The 27,507-nt window shown below is 32.2% G+C and overlaps 1 protein-coding gene across 1 annotated transcript; it reads left to right on the top strand.

Moving 5' to 3' along the window:
- The first annotated feature begins 5,023 nt into the window (after positions 1 to 5,023).
- On the top strand, positions 5,024 to 6,121 carry LOC150028666 (paired amphipathic helix protein Sin3-like 4). The gene is made up of 4 exons (XM_090300683.1): positions 5,024 to 5,161; positions 5,324 to 5,489; positions 5,639 to 5,737; positions 5,859 to 6,121. The coding sequence occupies exons 1-4, from the start codon at positions 5,031 to 5,033 to the stop codon at positions 5,931 to 5,933; spliced, it is 471 nt and encodes a 156-aa protein (XP_090156809.1). The 5' UTR covers positions 5,024 to 5,030; the 3' UTR covers positions 5,934 to 6,121.
- Positions 6,122 to 27,507: the final 21,386 nt, after the last annotated feature.

Below are 27,507 nucleotides of genomic sequence, written 5' to 3'. Positions count from 1 at the left end.
GCTTCGTGGAACTCACACTAAGAGTCCTTGCGAGGCCCTAACACCTTGTCAGTCTTCGTCGGTCGCCTCAACCTTTCAGCTATATTGGGCACGGCGATTAGGTCCTTCAACTCCACCACAAAGTCGTACCTTGCTGGTCTGGCCCTTTCCCTGGCCGGACGATTTTCTCCCGCTTGACCCTTGGGCTGGGGTTTTCTTGCCTCATAGGGGCGTCTCCCCTCTTGCTTCTTCCTTCCCGTCGTGGTCTCGTTGACCCTGACGGGTTGAGCTCGCGTCTGTGCCCTCGGGCGTGAGGGTGCGACGCTCGTGCGCTTCTCACACACCTCTCCCTCAGAGGCAATATGCTCCACCGCGCGACGCCTTATTTCAGCGAAGGTCCTGGGGCGATTGTGAATGATGGATTCGCAAAAGGGGCCGGGACACACGCCTTTCCTGAACGCGTACACGATCATGGGCTCTTCCGTAGTACCAACCTTTACTACTTGGGCCCCGAAACGGTTGATGTACTCCTTCAAAGTCTCACCCTGGTACTGCTTTACGTCGAACAGATCATACGAAACGGGCGGTGGGGCCCTGTTCGCTAGGTATTGCTCCCTAAATAGCCGCGACAGCTGCGGGAAGAAGGTGATATGGCCGTCTGGAAGGCTGATGAACCAATCCATGGCCATTCCCGTCATGGTGCTCATAAAGAGCTTGCACCTCACGGCATCGGAGCCTCCTACTAGCACCATTTGCGTGTGGAACGCGGTGAGATGTGCTTCAGGATCCTCCATCCCGGTGAAGATCACCTTGGGCCCTGCGAACGTGTTGGGGATCACTGCTTCCAGAATATCCTGCGAGAATGGTGTGGAAAATTCCCTTGGTGGGGTGAGACGTTCGGTCTCATCTAGGTCACGTTGCCCTTGGTTATTGCCCAAACCACGGCGCAACTCTTCATTGATACGATGGAGCTCTGCGTTTCTCACGTGGGAAGCCGCGAGATCCGCCTGCATATGTTCTTGCTCCGCCCTTGATTCTGCCATTTCCTCCTGTAGTCCTTGCATCATGTCCATGACCTGCTGCATGGACATTTCCTCACTTGCTGTGCGCGTGGAACCTTGTCTCGTGGCCCTCATTCTTCAACGTTTTCTTCTGGATTTCTCCTGTCGTTATGGTAGCTCTGATAAACTCTCTCAAACCGTCGAATTGAAACCTGTGATGAGACTGATGTTTTAAATCGGCTCCATGGTGGGTGCCAAATGTTCCTGCCGGTTGACCTGGGTGTGTCTTTGTACGGGACCTTGCCCGTCAGCTAGGGACACCTTCCTTCTGGTAATCTGTGAGCACCTGCAAAGAAGTGGACAAATGGGCGCCCTAGAGGCCGCTTGCACTCCGACGCTCAAGTTAGCTAACAAGGAACACCAAAACTCTACACCTCCGTATCGGAGCACCGTGGATGGCACTCTGAAGGTGGTAAAATGAACTGTGTATTGTGTGCTGTTTCTGGTTCTGGCAAACGATCCTTCTCTAGTCCCTTGTGCGTAGCATAAGAGCTCGAGCAAGCAACTAGAGTGTGTCTTCGGGAAAATTCGCCAGAAGTTCCCTCCCTGCTTCGAACGCTCAAAAACCCTTTTAACGCCACCCTACATTAAACACATCTTAAAGCACATTTAAGGTGTTTTAAGGCGCATTTAACACGTTTCCTTAAAAACTTTAATGGGGGCATTTAAAGCGTTAACTGAAAAACATACCTGACGAGGAAACATTTAACGTTTCCTCATTTACTTTCTCTGCTAACTTCTCGTTGACTTACGATCTTTCTCTGACTTGATTACTATCACGCGTGGAGGGACCTCGTGGTGGAGCATCCCAATCTTAGGGACATTCCGTCGCGCGAGTTCCCTTCTTCTCGAAGTGCCGCTGGCGCAGGGGGTGACATTCTGGGTGCCAACTCATGCTCCCAAGGTTTCAGTCACTTACCCTGGGAGTGTATCTACCTTCCTCTCGCACCACGCCCCTGGTTCGTCCCTGGGCATGACCCTCTCTTGGGTCGTATCTATCCTAGGGAGCACCCTGAGGTGGCGTGGGCTTCACGAGTCGGGTTGCTCCCTACTGGCGCTAGTACCATGGCCTTGAAGCCACCTTTCTCTTCACTTTATTACCGTTTCTGAGCTAGGCGGGCCCGAAGCCCCGTGGCGTCACTCCCTCCATGGTCTTTCCTACCAATGAGTATCGGGGAGTAACACTGTTGGTGGCTTGCTTGGCGACGCCTTATCTTGGCGACACCTTGTTTAGGCGACGCCCTTCCTTGGCGATGCCTAGTCTTGGCGACGCCTTATGTAGTCACTCTGTTGACTTCCTTTCTTTGGGGCCCTTCATGTGGTCCCACCATATGTTGACCTTGGCCCCGACGTTGACTTTGACTTTGGTCAACGCCCGGGGACGGGACGGTACAATAGAGAATCTTTTCATTGGTATAATAGACTACCATCTAGTCTGTTCTTACAATTCTTTATGAATAAATATAGTTTACTTATGTATCGTTTTTTTTAACATATGAGTTTTGGTTTAATCCCCCCATATTTTTGTATTTTATTTATTTTTTCTTTTTTTTAATAATTTTTTTTTCATGTGATGGTAAATGATTGTTGTTACTTGAGGTGTCAGCATAGCTAAGATGTCAAGTTGCATAGTGATACCTAGCATGAAAGCTTTTATTTAAAAAAAAAGAGTAAAATTTTAAAAATAATTAGTAATTTATGTTACATTTAACGAGTTATATATACTTTCCACGGAAACTATATTTTTTTTCTTATCAATATTCATGAACACATTAAATATTTTAAAAGCAAAGCAACTTAAACTTTTTTTTAATTCTCTATAAATTACTCATGTAAATTCAAATACTTTAATTTTTTCAATAAAAGTTAATATCTTAATTATTGTTAATTTCTTACGTATAATATATTTTTTAATTCTACCAATGTGTTGAAATAATGAATCTCAAACTTACATTCTGTTGGCGTGATTGTTTGATGTATTAATTATATAGAAATTTTCAAATTATAAATTTACCATAAAATGTACTTTAGACTATGAAACTAGTGATTCCATACTTGTAAGAATTAAAACCAGAGAAAAATTACTTAATTATAACTACCAAAACCAAAATTTGCTCATTTTATAAAAATAAAAATTTAAAACTTGTGAAATGAAATAATTTTTTTTATACATTGTATAATCAAAATATTCTCACACTACAATAAAATCATTAAATAGAAACCAATTTTAGAGACAAAAAATAATTAGTTGTTACATTGACTAAATTATATACTATTTTAGAGATTAAAAAAATTATTGCTATCTAAATTAATTTATATTATTGATAAATAATTTTTAAATTGGTATCTAATTAGCTATCAAAATTTTAACTACCGATATTTTAGAATATAAAATAATTGGTAGCTAAAACTTTAGTAGCTAATTAGATACAAATTTAAAAATTATTTATTAATAATAGAAACTAATTTATATACCAATAATTTGTCTAGTCTCTGAAATAGTATCTAATTTAGTCAATATACAACTAATTATTTTTTTTTCTAAAATTTGGTTTTTATTTAATGATTTTCTAGTAGTAGTGTAATTTTATTAGTACTAAATACCTATTAAGTCTATATAAGTTCATAAAATTTATTTAAAACTTTTACTACAATAATTCTTTTGAGACTGTTCTGTGGATTTTTCTTATAAGAATTCAAAAATATAAGGAATTTCCATGTATATTTTCCGAAGTCCTATGAAATATGAAAAATTCTATTAGTGTTTGAAAACCATATAATACTTTTTTAAAATTATTATTAATAAGTTATCATTAATGGGTAGCACTATTTTTCGAAAAGAAAACTGTTTTTTCTTGACTATATTTATTAATGCATTAATATTTTAAATGTAAAGTATTAATTAATATTTTAAAGTTAGTATTTATTAGCATTAAATTAAATATTCATGTATGCATTAAATACTTTAATCTTTTTAATGAAATATTTAATATATTAATTAATGTTTTAGTTTGTGTACCTCTAATATATATTTTTATCAGATTGATTTGTAGAATTAATTTATACTTGTCTGAGTTAACTGGATTCAAATTCCTTCCGGATGTACTTGTTTTCCTTATTCCAGGCTGTGATGAAAGGTATGCTCTCTTTACTTGAATCTTAATTTAAATTTTTTTATGGGGAAGGGGTGAATGTTAACAAAAATAGGGTGAGCTTAGGAGTAAGTGGAAAAGAAAGATGTTGAACTTGGATTTTTTTTATGAGGATAGTACTTTTCACATGTAGATCCTTATCTTTTCATAGATTCAAGTTTAGTGTATTTTGTTTTGGTTATATTAGTAGTCAAATTATCGACTATTCATTCTATAATTCACTTAGAGTATCTTTTTTTTAGGTTATCTTTGAAGGAATTGGTACTGATCCAAAAAGTTTTTTGAGTAAAGATTTTTGTAGGGTGGTTGAAGTCCAAATATGATCTATGCTATAATTGTATTGTTTAAATCTTTGATGAGCAGGTTTAACTTTGTTAGACATTTTAACAAGAACTTTTTCTTTCTGGTATGGGTACTGATGTAATTTGAATTTGGATTTTCTTACTCTGGTTAGCAACATGGTGGTTTTTGTATAAGGATTGTGACATCCCTAAGGTGTCTCCTTTTTAATTCATTTATATTCTTTTCCAAAAAAAAAAACAAGGTTATTCAAGTTGGTATTCCAAGAATTATATACAACATATTATTTTAATTAATTGTTTAAAAATTAGCTGCTAATTATGTAATTAATTGTATATAAAAATATTGTAGGGATCAAATTATAAGAATATAGCTTTGTTTATTATCATAATACTTCTCTTCAAGTGGTAGTAAGAAAAATTTGAACTGTCTAACATCTAAAAGAAGAAATTGAAATCATATATAAGTTTGAGATGATGATTATTTGAATTGGTTTGTTCTTGGTTTTGATGCCGAGGCAGTGTTCGGATATCAAAGAATGAGTAGAGGTGAAAATAACATGAAAAAATTGGAAGCCGTGTTATATTTAGAAGAAGTGCGGATGAGATTTGAAGACAAGGAAAAGTTCGTGGAGTTTTTGGAGATCATAAACGATTATAGAGTTCATAGGTTGGATCAAGTTGAACAACATTTTTTCCTTCAATTCTTCACATAATAATATATCACCATTTCTCCACCTCTTCCATTTTCTGTTGTCGTGTATTATTAGGAGAGAGAGAGTTTTGATTTTCTTAGAACATATTGATTTATTATATCTTGTTCATTTTGTAGAATGAGTGTTGGGAGTGTGGTAGAAAAAGTGGAGGAATTTCTTAAAGGCCACCGTGATCTCATTTATGGATTTAACAACTTTCTGCCAAAGGGATATGAAATCCTTCTTCTACCTAAGGGTCCAGTCCAGTTGGAAGATGCTATCAGATATGTGCAGAAGGTTAAGGTAAAAAATTTGTTAACTTTCACTCTATATTTATTATATACACATACATGCTATTAACCTATGCTTTTAATATAAGATATTCTTTGTGTGCTAATCTAAATTGAACAAGTTCAATATTTTGGTAGTTTGATTGGTTTGTTTTCATGCAGGATCGATTTGAAGACACAAATGATACCTACAAGGCATTTGTAAAGATATTAACTGATAGGAACAAATATGGCATGTCAGTTGGTGAAGTATACCATGAGGCAAGTGTTGTCTATGTATTTGTTTTGACAAATTGATTTTTTTCTTCTTCTTCATTTCTTTTTCTTTCTCATTCCCTTAATCATATATATATATATATATATATATGTTGGACTTCCCTAGGTTGAAAAACTTTTTGAGGGTCACCATGATCTTGTTCGTGATTTCGCTATGTTTTTGCCATCTGAGGATGCTTAAGGAGAGAAGATGTACTTCATTATGGGGAGGAAAGAGGTTGTTGCATTGGTCAACAGATCAAAGACTTAACCAACTCTTAAATTGGGAAAATTGTCTTTTTGAATAAGCTTGCCAACATATGAAAACTCAGTAGAAACTATGTTTGTTGCATGCATTGAATTATCTAAGATATTTCCCTTTATATAGACTATGTTTGGTATCCAAGTAGTTCTAAAATTTAAGAAGAAAAATTTCGTAGAAGGGTTGAATCTGAATAGTGTGTTGGTCATATTTTTAATGAGTAAAAGAATGAATAAATAGAATAGAACAATTTAAGGATATTTCAATTCTATTACAATCAGGTTATGATTTTTACATAATCCAAAAAATTAACCATAAAATGTGGTACGTAACATTTAAACTACCATCAATCAAGATATGTTTATTACTGCCTAGATAAGTATTGATGTCTCTACTATGCTTAGTACCAAAAGTAAAAAAAATCCTTAGTATATATGTACTTGATTTAATGCTGGTGCATTGTTTTATTATGAAATTTTATCTTTTAATTTAATTACTTATTGCCGATTAAAAAACAAAAATAAAAAAACCATGTCTAAGTATACTCCACATTTAGTAGTAGTTGTACCTGATACCTACACACTAGTTTATTTCACCATAACAAATACTTAAGTATGATTCATTAACAACTCAAACAAATGATTGTTTATCTCTTCCAGCTGTAATTACCTTAACGTCATCACCAATGAGTTTCTCCATCATTGTTGAATAAAAAAAAGTAATGTGTCAAATTGAGTATTATAGAAGAGTCATACCATTAATTTTGTTTGATTTTGTTTGAGTCTAAAGTTTTATCTACTAAGAGTAACTTAGTAACAAACTTATACTTTCACTTATCTATTATATAAGACTTACAATTTTAAATTTTATTTTAGGAAAGTACCAACAAACCTAGGATACTGTAGGTTAGTTTTATCCTATTTATTACACACTAATTTAATGTCAAATTATTGATGCTTTTATTATTATTGTATGATTTATTAATTTCGTTAATATATTTTCTTTTATCATTTCTTGAATTCTTTCTAATTTTTTTCCTTTTTATTTTGTTGACCTTTTTTAATACTTTTTGAACAAAATTTTACTACTTTTTTTTCTTCATTATTTTTGTCCCTTACTTTTCTTTTTCTTTCTTTTTTGTCAAAAAGAAAGGATTTCTTTTTCATAAACACTAAAAGATGTAAAACAAGGATGATCTCAATTTGATGAAACTTTAAATCTACATCCCTTAAATTTCATTTTGTTCAATGTTTTGGCACAAGAACATTGTTCCAAATTAATTGTCATACAATATCAATGCCTTAAATTTTGATATTTTCATACATTTATTGTAGACGGATAAAGTAGAACAAAACAATATATGAAAAGTATTGAAATTAATATGAAAGATTATGCATTTAAATTTTTTGTAATACTTGTTATGAAATTAACAAAAAAAATATAAAATCGGACAGAAGGAGTATTGAGGATCGAACTTTGAAATCGGTCTCTTTCTATTTTCTCTTTTTCAAATTGAACTATAGTATCTTATTCTAATATAAAGATTTGAGATGCTGGTTGAACAAATGAATTTGTATAAATAATATAAACCCAATAGTACAAAATATTTAGTTTTTTAAAAGAAAATTAAGCGTAACCAAATATATATATATATATATATATATATTAATTAAGAAAAGGAAATTAGACTATTTTTTTATTCTCTTCTAGATACGATTCTAGAATATGTACATGCATCTACTCAGGTAGATTATAATACAAACAATATATAGAAGGTAAATTATTAAAAATAAACTAACAACTCCATTTAAAGTTCGTCATAATTATAAATTTACAAGTCAAATGAATCCATCATCAATTAATATATATATATATATATATATATATATATAAACATGAATCTATACATTGATATCCATAAAAAATATCTAATTACGTCTTTTAGAAGATTAAACATTTATTATTAACATGTTTTAGTACTTAGGTATAAATATCTCGACTACATGGATCAAAATATATTTAAAATAAATTGATACCTAAAACTCATAATAGGTATTCTCACCACTTGATGTTTTAGTTCATGTGACTTAGATCATAGATGATATCAGAGATCTCAATTAAAACACAATTCTTTACTTAATACATGTGAAAAATAGTAACAAACATGAGTGTTGAATTATCTTTTAAAACTTTTGACAGTTTCTTGCAAATATCGTCTGAATGAGCACAGTCGGACAATAATTTTTCTTAGTTAAACTAACTGACAAATATTTTCAAAAAGTGAGTTTGAAAATCTTTCCTTCTTTGAGCTAATGGAACAGATATACCATGCAATATATTGAGATAGGAAAAGAAATTACTCAGGATGTTTTTGTACTAGTTTGTCTGATAGCGCATACTATTACAGTTCTCAGACAATTGTTTGAGCTCCATTAGCAAACTACCACTGGAAATTATAAGAGTATTCTTACAACTCATAGTCACTCTTAACTAGCCCGTAAAAGTACTATTTGGCAATAAGCCATTATTCGCTAGCACGAGTATTCTTTCAGCAACAAAGTCACTCATGGCTTCAAATGAGCATTTTGTAAACAAGTCACTTTTGGCTTAAGACAAAGAAATTGTCTAGGGTGTGATTCCAAAGATCACAAGGCTTTCTTACCAGAGAGGGATTGCATCTTTCTTAGTTTAAAGGATAAGAACTTTGACTAGTTCACTAGAAATGAACACAACATTGTTCTTACAAAGCTATTTAGGACACAAAAAGATGCCGGCAACGTTTTAGAATTTTGACAAATCAAACTCTTCTACTTTTCTTCTTGAAGGATGGGTTTATATAAGGGTGACAAAAAATACTTTTTATTCTTTTTTTGACCGTTAAGAAGCTTCAAACTCACTTAATCATCTTTCTTGCGAACAAGCTTTGATATAGAAAAGGCATTAAATATTATCCATGCATGCATTAAATTCATTTCCTTTCTTTGGGCAACATCCTGATAGTTGGAAGTACTTATCTCTCATTGGATAGAGTGCTTTTGCTTGAATTTGTGTAAAATATAGTCATGTGAAGTATCAATATAAATTATTTTTATACAAGCATCAATATCAATCAAATGACACAATACTGTCATGCTGATGAAGACCTGAGAGATAGAGCATCCCCTGACCAAGCCCAACCCTCCACAAGGATGACCCAGAGCATGACACTGGATCAAGGACTAGGTCAGGACCCACCACTAGTCAGTGCTTCAGAGTCCATCATTCCATAGAGGATTACCAGGAGCAGAGCCCAAGCCATGGGAGCTGAGCACCAGCTAGTCTCTTTGTTTTCAATTTGAGTATAGTAGGGTCAATATAGCATAATAGGGGGTGTATTTATCATTTTAGTTTGTGTCTAGTCCATTAGGGTTAGAAGGTGGCCCTAGCTTCTAGAAGCTAGGACTATGGGGCATCATTGACCTAGGTCAAACCCCTAGCCCCTCCCCCCTCTTATGTCTTTTCTACCCCTCTCCCCATCTTACCCACCAAGGCACTTATTCCTACAAATAGGGTGTCTTGTCTCATGTATTTTCATCTAGATACTAAAATTTGAAGTAAAGAAACTCCGCATGAGTGAATTTGTGAGTCTGAGTACTCTGAGTTATTTGGTTCTTATCTTGGGTGGGTAATATCGCAAGTGGCAACTCTAGGTCTTATCTTGGGTGGGTAATATCTCAAGTGGTGGCTCTTGCATCACTCATCTTGGAGTCCGCACCATTGCATCATTTGTCACCTTAATTATTGTCTTTTCTCTTTTCCTTTTTGAAGTGAACTTTCACACTTACTTAACCACTTGGTTAAGATCGTGTCCAGTGAGAATCTTTTTAGGGTTCTCACCATAATTGCTAAATCAAAAATCTTAAACAAAGAGCAAATAATAAAATGTGCATTCCTAAAATCAACTCACATTATGTGGTATTCAGAGCATGGTTATTTTGTGCTTATTCGCTCTGAGTTGAATTCGGCGCTTTAATATCTAGGACATTTAAATTCTTGCTTTTACCTTCAAGCAATTTCATTTCAGCCTTTAAATTCCTATCATCTACAATTCCACAATTTTTTATTCATTAAGCACTTTAAATTCCGCTTTTGAATTTTATTTTGTGTCAATTATTTTTCCTTACATCTTTTGCTTGAGTCTTATGTTCTTAGTGTTCTAGGAGTCTTAATTCCTTTCTACTTATTTTGATTTTAATTGTGAAAAGTAAAAGCAAATTAGAAGTTGTTTGAGTAGTGGTTGATTTAATTCCAAACACAAAAAGCAAGTGTTCGTATCATTTGAATCCAAAAAGCCAACATTTTTTTTCGAAAAAGTGAAAAGTGGAATGAAAAAAAAAATGCTTGCAAAAAGAATATGGAACTTTTGAATCCATGAAAACAAAGACAAAAGAGTTTTGAGAAACATCCACATTTCAACTTTCACTTTCAACTTTCACTTTGCAATTTACTAAATGGATCCTAAGTATATGGCAAGTTGTGTTCATACTTGTGGAATTTAATCCTTCTTGCTTTCATAATTTCTAAAAATCATTCAAGCTTTCATAATTAAATTTAAGTAAGTTTCTTTGAGTATTTTTTTTAAGTGCTTTTCTTGTTTGTCTTCTCAAAGTTTTGTCATTATCTTATTTCCAATTTGGTTTAGCCTTCTTTCTTTTAAGCTTTTCTTGCTTGTATTTCAAATTTTCTTAAGTTTTGTTGTGGGAATCTTTGCTGAGCAAGTGTAAGAGCTTTTTCATCTTTCACTTGAGGTGTTGCTACCAAGTGTAGACCTTTGATTTTAGAGTGCGATCTTTCTTGAGTGCATTACAATTCTTCCCTCTTTTACTAAATAGTCGAGTGATACATGTGAGGAGTGGACAAAATTGTTATTTTTTCAGTAATTGATTGTTTCCTTTTTTGTGTAATTATGACTCATTTGTCTTCAAGAAAATCTTCAAAACCACAATCTCCTCCAAAGACTTTTCTTGGGAGAACTTGCAGAAACTAAAAGGACTTTGGTCCAAAAGGAAGAGGAGATTGTTAGAACCATTTTACTTCAAAAATCTATTTTTATAAATTATCTTTTTTCTTTGAATAACAATATATAAAACACTTTTCCCTTTCATCAATATTTTATTTATATTATCTATTGTTTATAACTCAATAATTTGAATCATATTAAACCATAATATTTAATTTTTTTTACTATAATTCTTTCTTTTATTTTTTATTTCTTTATATTTTTTAATTTAATTTTCTTAAAATATATGTATTTTTTATTCAAATATGCTATTTCTCTACATTAATATGTTTTATACACTTATTCTTTGAAAATAAAAATAATTTTTCAATTTTTTTTGTAATTCATTTTTTTCCTAAGTTGTTCATAAAATTTCTTTAATTACCCTTTTTTTAATTTATATTTCCTTCATATATATGCATTTTCTAAATAGTTATTCATTCAAACTTTTACTTCCTTGAATTGTTATATTCCATGCAATTTTTTTAAAGTCTATTTTTTACAAATTTTTCCAAAATAATTATTTTTTATATAAAAAAAAGTTCAACAACAAAATCACCCAATAGTGTGCTATCTATAAATAATTTTCAAAGATTGTTATTTGAAAGAAAAAAAACATGTGAGCTAGCTGGGTTAACAGTTTTAAACAAAATATAAGATATATATATATATATATATTTATGTAGAAGAGACATTTTTACAAAAAAAAAAAAGGTAAATCATATAGGAAGAACCTTATATACACCATCACTTACCACTCAGTTATCTCATCTTCACTTTGTAAAATTTTTAGCTGATTGAAGTTTGAAATCTCTCTTTGCTGTAGCAAATTATAGTTACATTCCTTTTACACAGTAAAGTAAATGTAAATATATATTTTTGGTTTATTTATTTTATTTTTCATTCCTATCGTTAAGAATGAAGATTTCAAGCGAAACCAAATATATCAAATTGATGTAATCCATTTTATAAAGGATCATATAGTGTCAAATTAGTATTTAGAGTTGATTATAACATATAGGGAAATAATTTTTATTGATAAAAAGGTATATGTTGAGTCTCAGTAAATAAATTATTGACTGTTGACTCCTTTGAAAATATATTGTGTTTGACATTATTAAACAAATGGAATAAATTTTTTGAAGTTACAATAAAAAAGTAATAGGTAAATCTTAATTTTAAAAATAATATTCTGCATTTAAAAATTATTATTAAATTTAGAAAATAAATTATAAATTATAAATTATAAATTTTAAAATACAAAACTAAAGGATATTTTTAAATTTACAATGACTACGGAAGTCCAAGAAAAAACTATGAAAGTGCAGACAAAAATTTCTAGGCTTCTTTTTCCTGCACTTTTATGTTTTTCTTCATTTTTCTTCATGCACCCTCACAATTTTAAAAATCCTGAAATTGGACTTGACTTTCTATTTGGAAAAGGACACTTTCTATTTGGAAAAGGACACTGTGGTGGAGTATGCTATGGATTCATCAATCGAGAAGTTAATCATGTTTTTTTTTTTTTTTTTATGAGGAGATGTTCTGGAAGCAAATTGTGAATAAATTGTTGATTGTTGGATTGTTGAATCCAGAAGTTTAAATTCTATTACGCATTGATGGATTTGGAAGATTTATGGATTTCCCAAATCGGAAGATTTACAGATTCTCCAGGTCCAGAATATTTATGGATTCCCTAATCTAGAAGATTTATGGATTTCCAAATCCAGAATGTGAAAAAACCAATGTGAATTCTTGATTCCATAAAAATATCGAATTGCAATGTCTGAAATAGTAGATATAAATTGCGGAAACATAATCCGAAACACTACCAACCACTACCAAAAGAAACAACTTCTTGTGCTAAGAGATGAAGCAGCGCAACCACTGCTCAGAGAGAAATGAAATCCGTGTGTGCAGTCTGTATGCAAAGGAAGAAGAAAAAGTAGTGTGAGTCTTATGTGCATTTTGGGGTTTTTAAAAAATAATAGGGTTATTTTCAGTTAATTTAAATTTGAGATATTTGATTTTGGATTTTTTTATAAGTTAAGATTATATTAAATTAGAAAGAGCATAGTTGTTATTAACTTTAAACATAATATAACTTCGGATTAAAAGCTTCAAAATCATAAATTCAAAACCAGTGAAGCCTTATGAGTGATCTCACATCCATTCTGTAAAACTATTGAGTGAGTTTGAAGTTTGAAGTCTCTCTTTATTGCAACAAATTATAATTACATTAATTTACAGTGAAGTAATACAAATTTGGTTTCTTGAATTTCTTGTTAGAATATGTTTGATTTATTTATCTTATTTTTCATTGCTATTGTTAAGAATGAAGAGGTTATGGAAAGACGGTAGTTCTATTTCACAACCAAAAAAGCTCGTGGTGTTATCTCCTCTAACAAAACAGTAAGTTCATGTTTCCCTTTTTTTCTCTTTAATTTTCTTTAGTTGATCTCGTCCAATAGTTTATACTTAATTGTTAAACAATTTTTTTGAAGATCACATCTCGACTACAAATAAAATTAATTTATAATAATAAATATAAACATGTTACGATATCTATTAAGAATTGGTGTAGTGTTTTGATTATCAAGCTTCTTGTGCATGTTTGGTTTTCTAAAAAATTAGTCAATTTCTCAATTAGTGTTGTTGTCATCATTAAAAAATATATCAAGTTTATAAAAAATAGAAATGAGATTGTATTTATAAAGTTAGAGTGTATTTATGATTCAATCTTGTCATAGTTGCTCTTCTACACTTATGTTATATTTAATGGATTAATAATGTGCTAAATACATTATATCTTTCTGTATTGATCTTGATTTATTGATGTTATGTAATGAAGCAAGGGGCAACCAGAAATCAAAAGTGGAGGTGAGCATAGACTAACCGTAAATGATGGTCTGACATATGTCAATTTAGTAAAAGAGGTGTTTCGAGATAAGAAAGAAAAGTATCATGGCTTTCTGGAAGCTATGAAGGACTTCAAGGCTAAAAGGTTTGAATATGTTGTTCCACTTTCTCCTACCTCCAATATTTTTTTTTTCTTTGTCTATTATATTTTCTTAGAGCAAAAATCTAGATTTTATTATCTGATTATTTGTCTCTATTGTTCATTTATAGAATTGATACAATTGGTGTCATAGCTAAAGTAAAGGAGTTGTTTAAAGGGCACAAAGATCTAATTTTGCGATTTAACATTTTCTTACCAAATGAATATGAAATTAAACTGCCATTGGAGGATGAGCAACCTCCCCTTGAGAAGCCCAATGAATTCGCACAAAAAGAAGTTGAAATGTGTTTGACAAGTGCTGATAACAATCACAGGAGATGTGGTGCAAAAGAAAAGAAGCCTATAGAAGATTCTTCTGTTTTTGAAAGTCCTTTGAAAAGTGATTATATCAACACTTCTGGTTTTGAATTAAGAAATGTTGTTTTATCTTAAACAAACTCAATGAACATAAATATAAACATTTCAGCATTGGAAACATGTACTTTTCCAATCTCATAGAAATGTTCACTCTCTAAAACTGTTAACTGAAAGTTTGAAATCTCTCTTTATTGCAACAAATTATAGTTACATTCTTTAGAGTGAAGTAATGCACTTTTACTTTCTTGAATCTCTTTCTAGGATTGGTCTCTTTTTGTTATTATTTATCATATTTTTCATTACTATTGCTAGGAAAGAAGAAATCAAGGGATGATGCTAACACCAGTTCACAACTCAAACAACCCGTTATGCTTACCTCTGAAAAAAAACAGTAAGTTCACATCTTCCTTTTTTTTGTCTTCAATCTCTTGTTTAGGGGACTGTTTTGATTCCTTCCAAAAGTTGTATTTTTTACGAAAGAATAAGTGTATTGCATTGCCAAGGTTGTTCTGCAAGTTTGGAGTGTGAAGAAATAGTCAATATCTCAAAGCATTTTTATTGTCATGGTTACAAAAAAGATTTTTAAAATAGGAAAAATTTGAGTTAATTGCTTTGGAGTATTCTATATTCAATGGTTTTAATGTTGTTTTTTTGTGTGTTGTGTAATGAAGCATTAGTCAAACACAAATTAGTAGTGGTGATGATCAGAGACTAATCATAAATGTGTTGGCATATATCAAGACAATAAAGGAAGTGTTTTCAGATAAGACAGAAAAGTATCATGACTTTTTGGAAGTTATGTGGGATTTCAAGGCTCAAAGGTTTGAACAAGTTTTACTACATTAATCAACTCCAAGATTTATATTTTTCTTTGTCTGTTATAATTTATTTAGAGAGAGGATCTGTTATATGATTTTTTGTTTCTCTGTTTTTATCATAAAATTGATACAGCAGGAGTCGTAGCAAGAGTGAAGAAATTGTTTAGAGGGCAAAAAGATCTAATTTTGGGATTGAACACTTTCTTGCCAACTGAATATGAAATTACACTGCCATTGGAGGATGAACTACCTCACAAAAAAAATTCTAGTTGTAGGGTTCAAGACTCTGGTGCCAATCATGATACTGATGAAAATGTTGGCATACAACCTAGTTCATCTGTTGTTGAGGATATAAGCTCTATGAAAAGTGAGTATATTAACACTTCTTATTTTAAATTTAGAAATGTTTTTATATTCTAAAATAGATTTTATGAACAAAAATATAAAAATGTCCGCAGTGCAAACATGTACTTGGATATTATAAAAAAAAGAAAAAAATCATTAACACTTGGAAATTAATCTCTAATGAAAAATGTTGTCGTTTATTTTTATCTCATTGATAATGGAGGTATAAAAAATGTGATATTTCTATTTATTGGACTATATAAAATGGAGAAATGCATTGTATTGTGTATTTAATATCTAGGTTAGGTTGTTTACATGTTAAAATGTTAGAATTGTGAGAAGAAGAATCATTTGCATAATGTTTGTTATTTTTCTATATTGTTTTATTTGTTCATTGATAATTTTAGCTCCTTATTTTCCTTTTATGATTCACTTTATTTTTTAAAATTTGGTCATCACAGGTATGTTTAGCGGCGTATTTGGTTACCTTGAAGAAGCAACGGAGAGATTACGAAATCCAGATGATTTTAAGGAATTTTTGAAATACATACGTATCTACAGCAAGGAGCTAATTACCCAAGAAGAATTGAAATTATTGGTATGATTTATATTTAAATTTAAATTATTGAAATTATGTTTTCTCTTTTTTTAATCCACTTCGGTTGAATATATATAATTTAGCTGGAATTGAACATGAGCTTTAATAAAAAAATTTCATGGCAGGAAAAGAGAAACAAAACATGTACTGGACTTTTTTTTCCAACAATGTTTGAAGTATCATTACACTCATAAAACCAATCTAATACTTTAAATGATTTCTAAAATGTAATTGGTTATTCTGGTAGGTGGGAAATCTATTTGGACAATATGCAGATCTTATGGAGGGATTTAATGAATTCTTGTCTCAACGTGGAAAGAATGGTAGTGTTCAACATCAAAATAAATTTTCACTTTTACTAAGTCTAGATTTTCACTTTTTTATAGCATGAACTCAAAGAAACATTTTCAGCTTCGTATTTGTCCAACAAAAGATCTTAATGTTTTATATTCACCAGACATCTAATGGCAAGAAATGGCAAGAAGAAGATCTACCAAAACCATAAAACTAGAGGAAATGGATCGAGATCGTGACAGTGATGACAAGATGAAAGAAAAATAATGTTTTAGTTTATGAAATGCCTTTATATTCTTAATATAAAAGACACCCTCTTATATTTGTTATTTGTGTAGAAGAGAGAGGGTGCATGAACAAATGTGTGCAATTCTAGTAGTATACAATTTTGAATCATTAATATAAAGTATTATTTTTATGTAATCATCTTCTTCTATTTGTGGTTTTTTCCTATAACATTGATGGTATGACATTGACTTATATATTATATAACATTGATGGTATGCTTGTTTATAGGTTTTTGTTTAAAATTTTCATGTACTTATCAAACTCCTTTATGTTAAGTGGTTTACTGAATCGATATGCTAAATTCTTTTTTCCATCTACATTTTCATTTTTATGTATTGTCATCGTGTTCAATGATCTCTCATGATTAAATGATATCTTTGCAAAATATGTTTAGATTTCAGGTATGATTTTGGTTCTTTTGTGTGATTGAGCAATACCTCCATTATTATAATAATACAATGGAATTAATTTTAATGAATGAAATGCACTTAGTTCATAAATGAACTTTTTCATTCAAAGTGCTTTCTCAATTGTCTTACTAGCATCTATATATTTTGCTTCAATTGAAGTATTTCTCATTGATGTATCTCTTTCTTCTTGAGTTTCATTACAATCCTTCAAAAGAAGATTTTTCCAATTCTTATTAGTAAATATCCTCTTTTTAGAGTTTTTCATGTCATGCCTATTTTAAAGATGGTATCAAAATATAATCTCTTCATTATTTATATTTATAAATCTTTATTCTTAAGACACAAATTGACTCTCTTAAATCTTTCATGCAGGACTATTTTGAAACTCAAATATTTTTGTATTTCAGTTTTGGTATCATTCCTAATGAGTAATATGTCATCCATGTAATACGTTTACAAAATATATACTCTATCTTTAACTTTTTATAAATACAAGTTCTTCCTCACATCTAACCAAATCAAAATTTTCAATCATTTTATTAAAGAAGTCTAAAACTATCAAATGATTTCTCTAAACAACATCTATAACCGTCAAATAATACATTTCTAGATATATCGTAGAAATGGTTCAATATCCTAGGATCTACAAGGCTCAAACTCCTAGATCAAGTGACAGATTGGTGATCATCATCGCCTCTCAAGTTCAAGCTTGTGATAGGTAAACAACAATTAGAGTTCCACAAATTGTCAAAAATGATCTTGTAGATTAAATTGTTTGTGAAGAATATGTCAATGTTGGACAATATGTTAACCAACCATTTGAACAACAAGTTCCTTAGAAAAGTAATGAGACAACCTTATGAAAATCTATTGGAATAAAACACCCAACAATTCGTAATGATTATATAGTGTATCTACAAGAATCAAACTATAACATTGGAGGTAAAAATGATCTTTAAACATTTTTGCAAGTCATAAATTTTACATAATTAAATTTGTGTTATAATTGTTCGTACAAGGGCTAAGAAACAATAATCCTTCTTTTAAGCCGCTGACTTTTTGGTCTTCGTGATCCTCTAGATCTCCTTTCGGGTTGGACTCTCAGTTTGGACTCTCGGGATGGACTCTCTATCTAATCTTTCGGTTGACCTTTCGGCCTGGACAATACAACAACAAGATGGTCTTTTGGCCACACTTTAATCTTAATAGGGATGCATGGGAAAGAAGGTACATGCATATTTTATTTTTAGTTTTTCATCATTATTTTTTTTATTTTCAATTATTATTAATGTTAAAAAAAAATTACACTTGGAGGGACTAAAAGTCAAAATCCTTCAATGACAAAAAAGTTTTAACCACTACATCAAACAAATTTTCTTATCATATTATATTATTATTATACTTATTATTAATATTAATATTAATAATAATATTATTAATTTTATAATGTTAATAGTATGCATACCTAATCACTCTAGTCCGTAGATAAATATCCACCAACTTTAGTTTGTGGGTAATACTCATCAACAATCGTAGTTTGTAGGTAATATTACCAATTTTAGTGTGTAGGTATTACCTATTTACTGGAATCTGTAGGTAATATCCACCAACTTGAGTTTATAGGTAATACCTACCCACTCTAATTCGTGAGTAAATTTGAAAGTATTCTTGCATATTTTTCTTTAATTTTTTCATTATTCTTTTATCTTTTCTTATTATTTATGATTATTATTTACTATTATTATTTATGTTTATTATTTATGAATATTAATTATGATGATTATTTATAATAATATTATTAGTATTATGCATATAACTATTATGATTAATATTATTTATATTATTAAGATTATTTATATTCTTAATATTATTAAGACTATTAATATTTATAATATAATAATATAAATAAAAATACTAATATTATTAATAATGTTAATAAAAATATTTATATTAATAGTAATATTGAATTTACTTACGGATATGAATTTGTATGTAAAAATGGTGGATAATGTTAAATTTACCTACATATAGATATCCGTGAGTCATAATCCATAGGTAATGCTAAATTTACCAATGGATTTAGATCCATATATAATATTCGTAGATAATGCTGAATTTACCTACGAATTTAGATTCGTGGATAATAATTCGTCAGTAAATTTATTTTTTTAGTGAAAGAATTTCAAAACAAAAAAGTTATATTATTATTAATGACTTTATTAGAAGCTTTGCTTGACAATTTGACGTATCTCTTTTTGTAGATGAAAAAAATATTTGGAGGAAGAATAACACATAAGGCAAACTTAAGAATTTCAAAAGAAGAACTCAAAGAAGCAAAAAGGATGAGATTCAACCCTACATTTGCTTAGCCATTTAGATTTGTTGAGTGAATTTGAGGTTATAGCTAGTGTATGGACAAACCAAAAATAAACTTTCATTTGCTTAGGCATAAAGAAATGTACCTAAACTTAAAACATATAAAGTAAGGACATCACAAATGATAAAGATGTTCACAAACCAAACGCCGAAGATAAATCAAGGAGCCTATGCCAATTTTCCATCAACTACCACTTTGGATGGATTTATCTGAGATAAATCGATGGAAGGATAGATGACGGCAATCTGCTCCAAAGTCGCCTTGAATCCTACCCCATAAAATCTAGTCATGTCATTCTTCAACATCTCAATGACTTGCTTCAGATTGATGATTGTCTTGGTCATATCGGATTCTTGCCGGCTGAATTTTTCTTTTTCGGCAACAAGTTCATGTGTCTTTTCTTATACACTTTTTTCCATCTGATGAACTCAGGCATGAAGGTCAAATTTCTCCTGAACCCAGCGAACCATCTTGAAACGAAGGCGATGGACTCCGACGGCTTCGGCTTGAAGCCAACCTACTTCCTTCTGAAGGTCATTTGTTGTGATCGGTGGGCTCATCCTCGCATTCAACCACCTTGATGAGGTTCTCATTAGACTTACTAATAAAATCAGATTCTCAGAAAGTTCTAACCTTTTCCCAAGACGTATAGGAAGAATTTTCTTTGATTAAATTTTTTGTGGCTCAAGGTTAAACAAAAGCCCATTTCAGAAAATGCAAAAGCGAACAAGTAACCAATGAACACAGTAAAATGCAAAAACAAACATATAACCAATGGACACAGTAAAACCACTCTCAGAAATATGTTTAAACGAAGAAAGGAAGGTGAAGCGGTGCAGAAGACACAAAGGAGTATGGAAGAGCTCCAATAGCGAAAGAATAGAAGAGGGTAAAATTGAGGGGAGAGTGCAAAATAAGGGATAAAGGGGTGGAGGTTAATTTTGAAAAAAAAAAACTGAAAAGTTTACTTTCTACTATTCATTGGATGAGTGACACATATGCATAAACCTACATCTTGTCATAAAGTGCTGAGCCATGTGTAAAACCACTTCTGATGCAGGGATCTTTTCAAGCAAGTACAAACAACCTCATCGTCTTAAGATTCGAGTCGAGACTATGGGTTGTGTAGATATGGGTTATATTAGTTATATGAACTATATGATTTTCATCGAATATAAACCCGATTTAAGGTAATCGGGTGAATTGTTGTTGTGTTTTGGCTCGGTATTATTTTGACAAAGCGAGTTTTTTACTCCTAGTTTATTTCCTAGAATTTTGCTAATATATCATAGATTCTTCATTTATTTGTTACATGGAAAAACTAACGAAATATTAATTGGTGAATATATTTTTTTCAGATGTTTTTTTTTATGAGCTTATGAATTGATGCATTTGTTATTATTCAAATATGTTGTGATATTATTCTAATAAAGGGGAAGAGATCAACCAAAAGCTCTATAAATAGAGGATGACTCTCAAAGGGCAAGATAAATTTTGTTCATGCAATACATACTACATTAATAAATTTTAAGGTCTCATTTACTTGATCGTCGAAGTAGTGTCAACAAGTGGAGGCGCCCTCATATTATGACTTTCAGACATGTAAGAAATGGAGTTACAAAGAGATTACTTAGCAGACTCCAAACTTCTTACCTTCAACTCGAAAAGAACAAAATATTATTAGTATTATTATTGTAATTATTTTTATTAATATTGTTATCATAGTTAATAATATTATTAGTATTAATATCATTGTTATTAGTTTAATTATTATTAATATATTTATTAAGACTATTAATATTTTTATTAAGACTATTAATATTTTTATTAAAATTATTATTAATATAATTAATAGTATTATTAATATTAATATTATCATTAACAATAATAATATTAATATTAATAATAGTATTAATAAAATCATAAATATAATCATGATAAAAATAATAATGTGATGAGATCCTGATAGTTCTTTAATGAATATTAGTGAAAATTTTAACTTTCCCCACCATGTGTAATTTTTATTATTTATTATTTTAATATTTTTACGAATTTTTTCATAGATAAATTCAATTTTTTTTCGTGAGTTTTATTTAATATATTGTCGAAAAAAGTTCTTCTATGAATATATTATTTCTTTCAATCACATCATTTTATTTTTACTTGCATAAAGAATAAATGCTAAGCAGGTTCCATAATGCTTAAAATCCAACTTAATTTACAATCTTTTTAACAAGAACCAAATGCCATTATATACCTTTTTTTTTATAGTTTATAAGATCAATAATTAACTCAAAAGGACTACCTCAACACAATTGTTATATTCATACTTCATACCTAAAACCAAACCAAACCAATAGATTAATTCATTCCAAGTTTTACCAAAATCTTAACTCAACTTTTCTACTTCAATCTCAATAACCATTTCTAAATTATCTACTTCCAAAAACTAATTTTGTTAACCTCTCAAGAGGAAGATAATAACATTTCAAGCAAAAACTACTTATTTAATCAAATACCAATTTCGACTTCATAATCAATAAATTCTAAAATTAAAACATCTTATTTTATAAAGAGTAAATTCTATCAGTTGAAAAAGTTATTTAAATTTGTTGATAACTATGAACCAAAATTTTAAAATGTAATGAACAATTTATCATTGCATTCAATGAGCGGTAGTATCTTTCGATGAAAACAAGCATTTTTTTCTTGACAATATTCATGAATGCATTAAATATTTTAAAGTAGTAACGTAATATTTATTAATTAGTTTATATAAATTTCTTATCTATTTTTCACATACATTAATTATTTCAATAAAAGTTAGTATCATAATTGATGTTTTAATTTCTTTACATATAACATCTTTTTAGCAATTTTAATTCTTTAAATAATTTCAAATTATAATTCTCAACTTACATTAATGAAAACAATAAAAACTAGCACATACACTGACACAGATACTGATATGACACGACACAGATACATACACGACAAGACACGAAGATACATATAATATTTAAAATGTAGGATATGGAGACAAAAATCTATATATTATATAATTTTAAATTATATAAATTGAAAATAAATATTTATGTGCATTAAGTATGTTTCAGTTTTTTTAAAGCAGAAAGATGTTTTTCATGACTGGTTCAAAATGATTTGTTCCTTATTTTTATAATCATAATAAAAATTTATACAATAAATTTGAGTTTCTAAGAAAATTAATGTATTTCTCCTTTTTAGAATGGTGTTAGATCCCTGCTAGAATTGTCAAAAATCCAACAAATATTTTTTGAATTTGACACTTCACCGATACGTGTCTTATGAGTTTAGTACGAGTATTGGTGTCTGATACGTATGTTCGACACGAACACACCATTTAAGAAGAGTGTTAAAGCTTCATAGATAGCTAGACTTGGATGTATTAAGTTACCTTTGTTTGATATGTTCATTTTAGCGATAATGCAAACGAAAAAACATATAGAACTAGTCATAAAAGTGATTTCATAATTTTTAAATATTAAAATAAAAATATTTTATAAATAAAATATAAAAAATGTAACGCATAAAAAAAAAGTAAGTAATAGACCCCCCAAACCTTTCTCTCTCCATCTCTCTTCTCTCTTCAATTTCTCTCTCACACCTCATCTATTCCAAAATTTGATCACACCATGCTATAACTGAGGATTCAAGGTATATTTCTATCCGATCAGATTTTCAAACAAAGTAAGTTCAATTTTATTCTAAAGATCTTTTATTCTTTGTTTTTCTCTGTGATTTAGTCATCAATCTTAGTGGGGTCATTTGAGAAAAGTGTTTCTCTCAACTTGATTAAGCTCATACTAAATTTTGGTAATGTTTGGATAACTTGGTTTATGTCCCTAGATTTTAGAGTGGCTCCCCTACCTGAACAAAAATTCCCCCGGGATAAGAAATTACAGGAGGGAAGCTAATTTTAACTTTTAATAGTACCCTAGGTTAGAAAATCTGAATGTGGAGGGGATGTGATCCCAAGTTTAAATTTCTCTTGCAGGGATGTTATTTGATAAAATTGCTTGATTTTATGTTGTGTGAACATGTATAAATATTATATTTTGATATTTTTGAAGTTAAATATTGTTTTCGATGTTAGAAGGGTTCTTGAATGTTATGATTTTTTAAATGTTATGTGATGGAATGATATGTATTATATATGAATTATGAAAATTGTATGAAATTGATGTCACACATTTGGGATAATATATGAGTTATTGTTTGATGGTACATTAAGTACTAAAAGTCTATGTTTAAGAGAGAGATCATCTAGCTTTACTAATGATCTAAGTCATATAGACTAAGATATCAGGTGGTGAGAAGCTGATGAAGGAGTTCATACACACTGGGTATCGTTGTAGACACTCGGTGTTGGATGTTTGAACTTACCCTGATCCTTGATGTATGGATTAGATGTTAGTCTTTGGTAGGGGCATACTTAATGAGTCGTCTGAAAGACGATGAATGTGTAGTCAATATGATTGAAATGAAATCAAAGTACTATGAATTGAAATGAAATCCAATGATTGTGATTGAGAAATTGATCCATGTAATTTGGTTTGCTCTTTTGATTGAATTGCGTATATTATAATTTTTTGTTTTCACTAGCTTACCCTTACTTTTCTTTTGTATTTGAATTGCGGTAACTCTACTACATACACGAGCAGATGATCATACAAGTGCATGAGAGCTTGAAAGGCTTTAGAGTTTTGTTTTGAGCTATAGATTTGTAAATATTAATATTTCTATAGGTCCTAATCATGTATTAAAAATGTTTTGAAAAACTACAAGCTTATACAGAAATATGTAAAACTTATAAGCTATAGCTACTCTAATTATTGTAAAACTTATGTAACTTTAATTATAAAATAAGACTTATATGTTATATCCATTTATACATTTACCAACTATTTTATCAAGTAGTTAATGAAATCAATAACTTAACTTATCAGTTTAAACCTTATAAACTAAAAGGGTATTAATTACTAGTTAACTTATCAACTAAATATTAATTTATTTATTACTAATTAATTTATCAGCTAGTTTTTCAAAAATACGTTAAACTGTATTATAAAGTAAAAGTTTAAAAGGTGTTTTTTTTTGTGTTTCTTGAAGTTTAGACTACTCTGATGATTGAGTTTTATGAGGTTATACATGCTATGGAGGAAACTCAAAAGATTGGACTTACTAATGTATGGCTGGAATGCGATTATGCTTTGGTTTGTCCTGCGTTTATTGTTAGGACTAATGTTCCTTGGATGCTTCGTAATCGATGGAATACTTGTCTTAACTACGGTGGGAAAATCAGGTTTAGGGTTACTTATATTTTTCGTGAAGGAAATTCATGTGGTGATAAGTTGGCTAATTTAGAATTTATTCATAGATGTTCCTGCCAATTGACCTGGGTGTGTCTTTGTGCGCGACCTTGCCCGTTAGCTAGGGACACCTTCCTTCTGGTAATCTGTGAGCACCTGCAAAGAAGTGGACAAATGGCCGCCCTAGCGGCCGTTTGCATTCCGACGCTCAAGTCAGCTAACAAGGAACACCAAAACTCTACACCTCCGTATCAGAGCACCGTGGATGACATTCTGAAGGTGGTAAAATGAACTGTGTATTGTGTGCTGTTTCTGGTTCTGGCAAACGATCATTCTCTAGTCCCTCGTGCGTAGCATAAGAGCTCGAGCAAGCAACTAGAGTGTGTTTTCGGGAAAATTCGCCAGAAGTTCCCTCCCTGCTTCGAACTCTCAAAAACCCTTTTAACGCCACCCTGCATTAAACACATCTTAAAGCGCATTTAAGGTGCTTTAAGGCGCATTTAACACGTTTCCTTAAAACCTTTAATGGGGGCATTTAAAGCGTTAACTGAAAAACATACCTGATGAGGAAACATTTAACGTTTCCTCATTTACTTTCTCTGCTAACTTCTCGTTGACTTACGATCTTTCTCTGACTTGATTACTATCACGCGTGGAGGGACCTCGTGGCGCCGCATCCCAATCTTAGGGACATTCCGTCGCGCGAGTTCCCTTCTTCTCGAAGTGCCGCTGGCGCAGGGGGTGACATTCTGGGTGCCAACTCATGCTCCCCAGGTTTCAGTCACTTACCCTGGGAGTGTATCTACCTTCCTCTTGCACCACGCCCCTGGTTTGTCCCTGGGCATGACCCTCTCTTGGGTCGTATCTATCCCAGGGAGCACCCTGAGGTGGCGTGGGCTTCATGAGTCGGGTTGCTCCCTACTGGCGCTAGTACCATGGCCTTGAAGCCACCTTTCTCTTCACTTTATTACCGTTTCTGAGCTAGGTGGGCCCGATGCTCCGTGGCGTCACTCCCTCCATGGTCTTTCCTACCCATGGGTATCGGGGAGTAACATTGCTGGTTGCTTGCTTGGCGACGCCTTATCTTGGCGACACCTTGTTTAGGCGACGCCCTTCCTTGGCGATGCCTAGTCTTGGCGACGCCTTATGTAGTCACTCTGTTGACTTCCTTTCTTTGGGGCCCTTCGTGTGGTCCCACCATATGTTGACCTTGGCCCCGACGTTGACTTTGACTTTGGTCAACGCCCGGGGACGGGACGGTACACAAGCCCCCCCAGTCTTGAGCTGATGACTTGTCTTCAGCGAAAAGACTAAGGCCTCGCCCACGCCATCCACGTGGCATCCTGGTGACTTGTCATTCTTGCTGACGCGACATTCCCCGAACCATTGACGTGACATTCCCTGAGCAGTTGAAATGTTCTTAATGGCTGATGGGACATCCTCTGAATCGGGAAAAGTAACGCTTTTTGGGTCACGCTTAATCGCTCGCCACGTGGCCCATCACGCAGTCATCATCCAAAGCCTCTAGCGCTCCCAACGAGTGCCTAATCCTGCGACACGTGGCATCATCAAACGGTCACCATCTGTTGCCTCTTGCGCTCCTCGTAACGTTTAAGTTACCCAAAACCCCGCGCTCGAAGCCACTGTTTCATCCACACTCTTCCCATTCTCGCACTGTTCATCTTCTTCGAGTTCTCTTTCTGCGGTCTCCGTTCTCTCCTTCGCACTTCCACCTCTCACCTACTCCGATACTCAAAGGTACGGTTTTTTCCACCCTTGCTGACTCTTCTCCTTCGCTGTTTTGCTTTGTGTGTGAATGAACTGCCTAGGACTGTTTATCTTCTTGCATTATTGCCTTGTTCTTGTGTTTCCCTGCCCCTATGTCTTTTTCCTCTTCCTTGCGTGGGTAGGTCTCGTCGAGGGTTCCTCTCTTTCCCCCTTTTTTCTTCTTCAAAAACCCCTTTTCGCTGAACCCTTTCTTTTTCTTCATTCTTCAGCTCTTTAGTTGATGGTGAAAACCAAGACTACTGCTACTCCACCACCCTCCAGGTCCAACTACAAGGAGGAATACCAATGGGCCTCCGATGAACTCCTTGCGGAGTGCTCTACATTAACCTCCGTCGAAGACGTTGAGGCCCACAGGGGGGACCCCACGCTCTACAATTTCAACGCCTTCCACAAAACCCATGACTCCCATATCTTCGTATGTCGTGTAAAGCCGGGGGAACCCGTTTGTGTGGACGAAAGGGCTACTGGGGGAAGTCCTTTCTTCTTCGTCTACCAAATGGTATTCAAGCGAGTGGGCCTGCGTCTCCCCTTTACTCCCTTCGAACGGGAGTTGCTTACTGAAATCAACACCGCCCCTGCCCAGCTTCACCCCAACAGCTGGGCCTTCGTGAGGGGTTTTCAAATTCTTTGTGGGTATCTGGGCATCCCTTCCTCTGTGGACGTCTTTCTTCACTTTTTCGAGGTGAAGAAACAGAGCAAAAGCCTTTGGATGAGCCTCTCTGGCGTCGCCGGTCGCATCATCCTCACCCTCTTCCAAAACTCATTCAAGGGGTGGAAGGGGAAGTTCTTCAAGGTGCGTGCAACTAAATTCGATCCCACTGCACTGGAGGG

This window comes from Phaseolus vulgaris, chromosome 3, assembly GCF_051622355.1.
Source record: "Phaseolus vulgaris cultivar YP4 chromosome 3, ASM5162235v1, whole genome shotgun sequence".
Lineage (NCBI taxonomy): Eukaryota > Viridiplantae > Streptophyta > Magnoliopsida > Fabales > Fabaceae > Phaseolus > Phaseolus vulgaris.
This window is presented reverse-complemented; position numbering and strand designations above follow the sequence as displayed.